Raw genomic sequence first — 8,628 nt, forward strand, 5'->3', positions numbered from 1 at the left:
ATATCTGCATATCATACTGTCACAGATTTAGAGCCATAATTCCAGTAGTTCCTTTAATTGACCAAATCTCCCTTACCAAATCAAAAGAAGAAATCCTAAATTCTCTAATTCTTCCACTGATGACGGGAACTCCAGACACCAATGGCTGGGGGAAAAAAAAAGTAAACTCACACCAAGTTCCTCTACTTATTACAGACAAAGGGCCAAATCTTGGTCTTGATCTGTGCCAATCGACTTCAAAAGTTGTGACGTTCTTGAATCAGTTCTGCTAGGGTGAGACCCGAATTTGGATCCCCAGCAGTTCTGGAGTATTTCATCCTGGCAGCCTCATTAACATCAGGCTCCTGGGACTGCAACCAACTCAAGGTTATTCAGTCCATTTGAGGTTCACACCGTGCACGGTCCACATACTGCTCCCGCTCATACCGGGCCATGTCATACAGAGAATTCCATGCAGCAGCTGAAGCCTGAGACAGCTCACTCTCTGGCCCATAACCGTAGCCCTCTCCAACTGTGGGGAGCACAGCTGCAGCATGACGCAGGGGGCTCCTGTCCCTTCCATAATAGGAGGAAGTGGTGGCAGCGACAGCAGCCATAGCAGCTGAGGTGGCAGCAGGTGTCTGTCGTAGGGATCAACAGAAGTGGAGTTGAGGTGACTGGTCACAGCTGTGCTCTGGACTTGAGGCAGATGGGACATGGTCTGCTCTGCGTAGTTGTACGCGGAAGCTGCTGCTGCTGCTGCCACTGCCTCGTAAGAACGGACTCGGTGACGCTTATAGTAGTCGAGCGCTCCATATGCGTCGTTGTAATACGTGGATTCCCCGTAGCCCGTGGTGTATGGTGTGCGCACTGCTCCACACTGTTCGTTATACTGCTTGGTCAAGTCCGCCACGTGACCTGTACGATCTACCGGACACTCTTTGGACCAGTGCCCCTCCTTCCCACACCGATAGCAGCCACTCTGGTCTCCCATCCCAGGGGCAGTCCGAAGCCGGCTGGTGGACAACTGCACGTGCATTCGTTTGCCTTGAAACTCTGTGTTGTCAAGGCCCCTGATGGCCTCCACTGCATCCTCTGCCCGCTCCATGTGTACAAAGGCATAATCTTTCACGATGTCACATTCGATGACTGGACCATACTCCTCAAACTTGGCCCGAAGCTCTTGGTTGGTACAAGTAGGACTGATGTTGCCTACATGCAATTTGGTTGAAGCTTTGCTCTTATTCTTGCTGGCTTCCACGTTGATGTTCACCCCATGCAGCTTGTAGTGGTGCAGGTTGCGTATGGCATCCTTGGCCGCCGTCTTGTCCTCTATGTGCACAAAGCCGTAGTTCTTAATGATGTCACACTCCAGCACCTTCCCATACTGCTCGAAGAGTGAGCGGATCTCCTGCTCTGTGGCCTCCCGGGGCAGGTTTCCAATGAACAGCTTCACCATCCTGACAAGAGCCTCCGGGTGGCGGCGGCGGCGGCGGCTCCCGCGTCAGAGAGAACCCTGCAAAATGGCGACGGCCGCTCGAGCGTCAGCGCGACCGCGCCCTTTCTCGCGCGCCGGCTCACGCACGCGCGAGTGCGCGCTGCCCCCCCTCACCCTCGCGGGAGCCGGACGACCAATCCCGCGGCCGCATACCTATCCTTATTTTCATAGTCAAGGAAACAAAGGCTCAGTGATGTTAAATTGTCCAAAACCATAAAGTTTATAAGTAATGGAGAGATCCAGGAGTCAAAGTAAAGTTTCTCAGACTAACTCTTAATACTACTCTATCTTACTTCCAGGAAAATCAGAGAGCTATAAAGAAAAATGCAAAATCCACACTGGACAGATTCCCTAAAAAAGGGCCAAGAAAAGCCTCATAGTGGCTCACAGGAGCTGATTATATGAATCTCTTTCCAAGTCCAAGTTCAGTGATTTTACATTGATAGCTTGAACTCAGCCATCATGGGAAGAGTTATAATACTGAACTCAGCAAAAGTTACAAATCAGGGCTTTCTTTTCTCAGAGAGCCAGTTTACCAGCACCCATGACAGAGCCCTTGGGCACTCATCCTTGGAATCTGAGAATGCCTGATAGCAATGTCTGAGAGCCATTCACAGATGTTAAATGCCCAGATGGAGCTACACAACCGACGTTCAAGGTGTGCCAGTCACCTACTGCCCGGAGAAGATTCCTGTCAACGTTATCCCACCAAGAGCAAATCCTTCAGATCCCTTCCTGAGATCTGGTCTCAACAGGGAGAGGGTACAGAACTGAGGACCCTGGCTTACTGAAAGATGAATGAAGGGAGACCCACCTGGGTGGCAAATAGCCTCTAAGGGGAGACCCTGGGGCCACTGCAGATCAACTTAGCCTGCCTCAGTGCTGCCCATGGCTGGCTCTGGCTGCATAATGTCAGCATAGGTAGGCACAGCCTATGTGACTTGAGAGGGAGGACCAGGACTCATGCCTTATACCCTCCTCCTTCATCCAATTATGCCTTTCATCATGCATTTTTTTTCCCTTCTATTTCATCAGTAGAAAAACCAAAGGATGAATAAGCATATTCACCAAGGTCAATTTAAACATACACAGATTGAAAATAGATAACCAACCAGGACCTACTATATAGCACAGGGAATGATCCTCAATATCTTGTAATAACCTATAATGGAAAAGAATCTGAAAAAGAATATATATATATATATATATATATATATATATATATATATATATACACACACACACATACATATATATATATGTATCTGAATCACTTTGCTGTACACCTGAAACTAACACAACATTGTAAATCAACTATACTTCAATAAAAATTTTTAAAAAAAACTCCACATAAACAGATCAAGATTTAGTCAAAAAATGTGATGTGGTGTTCCCCAAACTTTGAAGTTTCTTGCAGAATGGATCCACTTCCTCTTCTGGTAAATAGAGGAAACACCTCCCCAACCTAGTAGAAACTTCCTGGCTTTTGTTGGATAAATGAAAACAGAATTTTCCAGAGAGACTATTCAACCCAGCCTGAAGATATAAACCGAACGAAGGGCAAGGAGAGTATCAAAAGAGTTTGGTTGGTTAAAACTGGCTGGGGACGTATTTCTTCCTGACACCTAGTATTATTCAAATGACAGCAGATATGACTGAAAGCATTTATCAAACTCCCTGACTCGCTTTAATCTCTGGCAAAGGGAAGCTGAGCTCAGCTCATGGGGCAGGGGACATAATGAGGGAGCAGACCAGGCTGCTGGAGTGCGGCATTGATTTTATGTGCTGAAAATAGAACCTGCTACAGTTTCCAGCCGGCTGCCCCGTGTCTAGAAGTGGATTATCAGCTGAACAGCAAGAGCACGGGGAGATGTTTCCAGGCAATCAGATTGGCTTATACACAGGGTATCCTTTCTCCAGAAATATGCCATGTTGACTAATCAAAATGGCTTTGTCTTTAAATAAAGCCTGTGGTCTCTAAGGCAGCATTCGCACTTTCAGAGAGCAATAATGACCTCTGTTTGCAGGGCATGTTCCAGAAATTAGCACCTGGCTCGGGTTAATGGTATAAAGCACAGCTTCTCCTAACTGGTCATTAATCCCAAGTAAATACCCAGCAACTCGATTTCTGTGGCTTTAGGATAAACCTGAAATCAAATGGACTAGTCAGACCAAGCAGATTTAATGCCGGAAAAGCTAATGACCACAATAGCCTCCCGCTCCGGGTAGAGTGGGGGAGAAGTTAATCTAAAAAGCATTTTTCCTTTCATGATGTTCAAAATGCAGATTTCCAAGTAAGAGCTTGTCTCCCTTACTACATGGAGATAAGTCACCCACCCACAGTCAGTGAGGAATGAGCTGTGAGCTGTCTTTCTAGTTAGTGATGATGGATTTTGAACTGATTCATTCACACTCTCAAATGACATGTGTCTAGAGGGTGGTGAATTCTGCTTAGGCTGCTGTCTGTGGCTAAGCAGTCAAGTTTAACAGGGGTGGGGTCTGGCTGGGCTCTCACTGTGTTAATAAGGCCAGCACAGCTACCCACTGAAGCTCAGACAAGCTTGATCTTTAAGGAAGGCATTCTTTTAAGCTCTATAACTGCAGTCATCACACCTGATAATTTTCAAACTGTGTTCTGTGACCTTTAGGGTTTCAGAGAGGTGCATGTTGGACTTTGAAAGGGTGTGAGGACAGAACATCCAGTGATCCAACTCCAGGTTTATGCTTCAAGGAATCTATGCTTTTGCCTGGTTTATAGATTGAAGGTCTTTGTAAATGTGCATTAATAAAAATAGTTCTGCTATTAAAACTACTGTTCCAAAACATCTGATTCTAGTCAACTTTCTCATCTTACACTTGAGGAAATGGCTTCCCCATACTCCATAGTTTGGGCAGCCCTCCAGGCATGTAAAGTTCAGCCAGACCCCTTCCCCTCAGTTCCCATTATGTTTATTACCTGTTCCACTCTCTTGGAAATTTATAGCACTGCTTTATTTTGCTAATTACCATTTTCTCCAAAAAGCCGTATCCTCCTCAAGGGCAGGATAATAATGAACATTTCTTATCCGTTTTAATACCTAGCACAATATTTTATACAGAATCATTGTCAATTTCTCAGGGAAATGATGAATGACAACAGTATTGAAGGTGCTGGTCAAAGAAATATAAGATCTAGCTAACAGTAGCTAGTTTGGTTTTGGTTTTTGCTGGCTTGAGGGTTTCTTTTCATTCATTTTCTTTTCTTCTTTTTTTTTTTTTTTTAACATTATCACAAAATATTGAGAAGCTGCTGGCATTTGTTAAATGATTCAGTGACATCAGAATTCATCTCCACTTAACGATCTCAAGGTGGATACCATTACTCCAGACTTCATAACCAAGCTTATGATAGGCAGGAGGCAGGTAGAAAAATGAGAAGTTGTGCCTAAATCTGTTCCTTTTTTTAAGATGATTTTCCCCCCAAAACCTCCTAGCATAACTTCTTGTAAATCTCTGTCAAGAACTGGAAAGGTCTGAGAATTTACCCCTCTTACAAGCTAACACATTAACCTGTCAATGTTCCTGGATGTTGGCAGAAAACATGAAACTCTCGTTTCAGAGATAAAAGACTTCATTAGCCAAGGTAAATCAAGCAGGATGAGTATCAGCATATTTGTGTCAGACACTCTTGTTCCCAAGTCCCATAGGGATGACATCAGGAGGCCCATATGCCTATACAGGAAGTTGGTTGTATTACAAGAGAGGAATCCAGAGCTTAGGGGACCCCAAACTTTTCTAATGGGCAGTAGACATGCCTGCCATGTGCTCCAGAAGGAGACACTATCTCTACCTTCCAAGGAGAATCACAATACATCCTTGAAAAAGCAATCCAGAAAAAAAGGGCAATCAGTATCTCTCTTCCTAAGACATACAGAACCATGAGAAACCCATGAAATATCATCTCCCAACAAAGTCTCAAAAGCCAAGACCAGGACCTATGGCTATATCCGTCTTTATTTAAACTTGATGATAGAATAATTATCCTTTGATGACACAGGGGCAATGATATTACATCCAAAAAGAAATAAATACTATCTGAGTTCACTAGGTGGTTTTGAAGTATGTATTAATTTGCATAATTATAATAATGTAAAGTCTGTTCATTTGTTTTCAACTTTTATGATTAACCCATAGCAAAATCATGGAAGACTTCATTGTGGTTACTGGAAAGATAGTAAGTATCATCAACCAGGATACTTCTGGAATGGTATACTAGGCTGATGTAGAGATATACATGTACCATTGGTTCAAACAACTTGAGAAATTTTAATAAAATATAACAATTAACATTTTTTAACAAAAATTAAAAACCTGACACCAAGAAAGGAGAACCCTTTGGTGCTAGAAACAAAAGGAGCTGGAAGCCACAATAGTGAGTATGAACTGAAACCAAGACACCTCACAGTATTTTGGAAACTAAAACAGGCCATAACAACTAGGGAATGGGATACTGTCTGACTCTTACAGAGAAGGGAGTCCAGGCTATAACCTTCAAGAACATAGGGATTCAGAGCTGTGCTATTTGCATGAAGCTAAGAGTCACAAAAACAGATCCTATCTGTAAAACAGGGGCTACAAGAACTTGACATTGAGGGACATGACAAGGAAAACTTCCATCCATTCAGGCCCATGTTCAGAAAAAGAGTCTGAGTCCAGGCCAATGCCATTTTCAGGACTGGCATTTGAATTCACACACTGAAAGGATACATGAATTCCAAAACAAGGAATTCACATTAAAAACTGATCCAGATTTTATCAGATACCTGTGTAAAACCACATTGTAAAGATGCTTCTATAGACAAGATTTACAGTTATCACGTCCATGGAAAATGGCCCTGGCTAAATCTGGATTCATAACCAAATATTATAAGTAGCATGAAGAAATGAAGTATAATCAGGAATGATTAGGAATGCAAGTAGATGGAAGAATGTGCAGCCTAAAAATTAAAAATAGAAAAACAATATGAAAGAAACATTGGAAGTATTATGTTTAAAATGTTTAAAGAGAGAATAGAAACCAAAGGCAAGTATAGGACAGTATGAAAAAAATGGCAGAGTTTTAAGAATCCAAGGGAATTCCATAAACAAACAATACAGTCAGTGAAATTAAAATATCATGGAAGGATTTAACAGTACAGACAAAGGTAAAATTAATGAATTGAAAGAAACACCTGAGAAAATCATCCATAATTCAGCACATAGAAAGAGAGATACAAAATTATAATGATAATGAAGAGACTTGTAGGCTAGAGGGGAAAAAAAAGATGCAGTACACATCAAATAAGCATTCCAAATAGGAAAAAATAGAGATAAAGGGAGGATTTTTATTCAAAGAGCTAGTTAAAAAGAATTTCCAGAATTTAAGAAAGACACGTTAGGAGAAGCCCACCAAATCCTCTACAGAATAAATAAAAATATATCTACACCTAGCCAAATTATAGTGAAACTTTGAAGAACATCAAACACAAGGAAAAAATTGTAAAAACACTGCATTTATTTTAAAATAGGTTTAGCTTCAAAATAAATAAAGAAAAATGCAATGGCTTTAAAAAGATTGGAATTCATTTTCTTTTCTCGTGTAATGGTCTAAAGCACCTCTTCCAAAAGAAATAAAATGCAAGCCACATATGTAATTTTAAATATTCTAATAACCACATTTTAAAAAGTAATGAAAGTTACATTAACTTTAATATTTTGCTTTAGTTGGTGCACTATAGCTAAATATTATTTCGATATGTAATCAAGATAAAATTATAATTAGACGTTTTACATTTTTTTACTAAATTGTTGAAATTCTTTTTTGTTTTGTTTTGGGGGTTTTTTTGTTGTTTTTTGTTTGTTTAATTTTGGCTGCCTTGGGTCTTCGTTGCTGTGCGCAGGCTTTCTCTAGTTGCAGCGAGCGGGGGCTACTCTTCGTTGTGGTGCACGGGCTTCTCATCGTGGTGGCTTCTCTTGTTACAGAACACGGGCTCTAGGCACGTGGGCTTCAATAGTTGTGGCACGTGGGCTCAGTAATTGTGGCTCACAGGCTCTAGAGTGCAGACTCAGAAGTTGTGGCGCATGGGCTTAGTTTTTCCGCGGCATGTGGGATCTTCCCAGACCAGGGCTTGAACCCGTGTGCCCTGCATTGGCAGGCGGATTCTTAACCACTGTGCCACCAGAGAAGTCCCTAAATTATTGAAATTCTTTACATGTACAGATCTCAATTTGGGCTTTACAATTCCATTGGAAATACTTAACCTGTATTTAGATTTTATAAAATTTGCTGTCTAAAAAGTAGAATCATACACTCAAATTGTTCCAAACATTTTTTAAAAGTTCCAAGTCCTAAATCAAATATCAATGTTTAAATTTGTCAAAATTAAACAAAATGTAAAATTCATTTCCTAAGATGCACTGACCACATTTCAAGTACTCATGGTCACATCTCGCTAGTGGATACCATTTTGGACAGTACAGCTGTAGGTAAGTGTTTTAGGTCTAGTTGCAAATCTGGTCCTGGAAAGCTTCTGTAATTCTTCACATCCCTGCAAGTGAGAAAGGGAAAGTGGCCAGGGATCCGTGTACACTTCTTCAGAGCCTCTACTGGAAGGGGTTTACTCAAATCCCTGTGGCCAGTCCCTAGAAGAGTGTCTGACACATAGTAAGTACAAATATTACTTACTAAAAAGTAATATTTGTTCAGAGAAAGACTATTATATAGACATCTTCTCACCCAACACTAAATTACAGTCAGATTAAAAAATTATGTTTTCAAACGTATGGACACCAAGGGGGGGAAGTGGGGAGGTGGGAGGTTGGTGGTGGGATTAAAAAAAAAAAAAAAAAGAAAAAAAATTCTTTCTCATCTATAAAACTAAGGAATTTACTGGACTACCTCATACCTAATAGGGTTAAACAATTTCCTTCTCTGTTCAAAACCCATAATGGCTCCCTTAGGCAAAGTATGAATTCCTTAATATATCTTTTATTTTTTTAATTTTTTTATTTTATTGGATTATAGTTGATTTACAATGCTGTGTTAGTTTCAGGTGTACAGCAAAGTGATTCAGTTATACGTATACATATATTCATTCTTTTTCAGATTCTCTTCTCATACAGGTTATCACAGA

At 41.1% G+C, this 8,628-nt stretch overlaps 1 protein-coding gene across 1 annotated transcript; it reads right to left on the reverse strand.

Annotated features, from left to right (window-relative positions):
- Positions 1-398: 398 nt before the first annotated feature.
- On the reverse strand, positions 399-1,689 carry LOC103015067 (RNA-binding protein 4B-like; the record flags this gene model as incomplete). Its single annotated transcript, XM_057537352.1, is given in 2 exon segments — positions 399-607; positions 610-1,689. Coding segments are annotated over 2 exon segments (1,038 nt in total), but the record flags the coding sequence as incomplete, so codon positions are not given.
- Positions 1,690-8,628: the final 6,939 nt, after the last annotated feature.

This window comes from Balaenoptera acutorostrata, chromosome 21 (genome assembly GCF_949987535.1).
Source record: "Balaenoptera acutorostrata chromosome 21, mBalAcu1.1, whole genome shotgun sequence".
Classification (NCBI taxonomy): Eukaryota; Metazoa; Chordata; class Mammalia; order Artiodactyla; family Balaenopteridae; genus Balaenoptera; species Balaenoptera acutorostrata.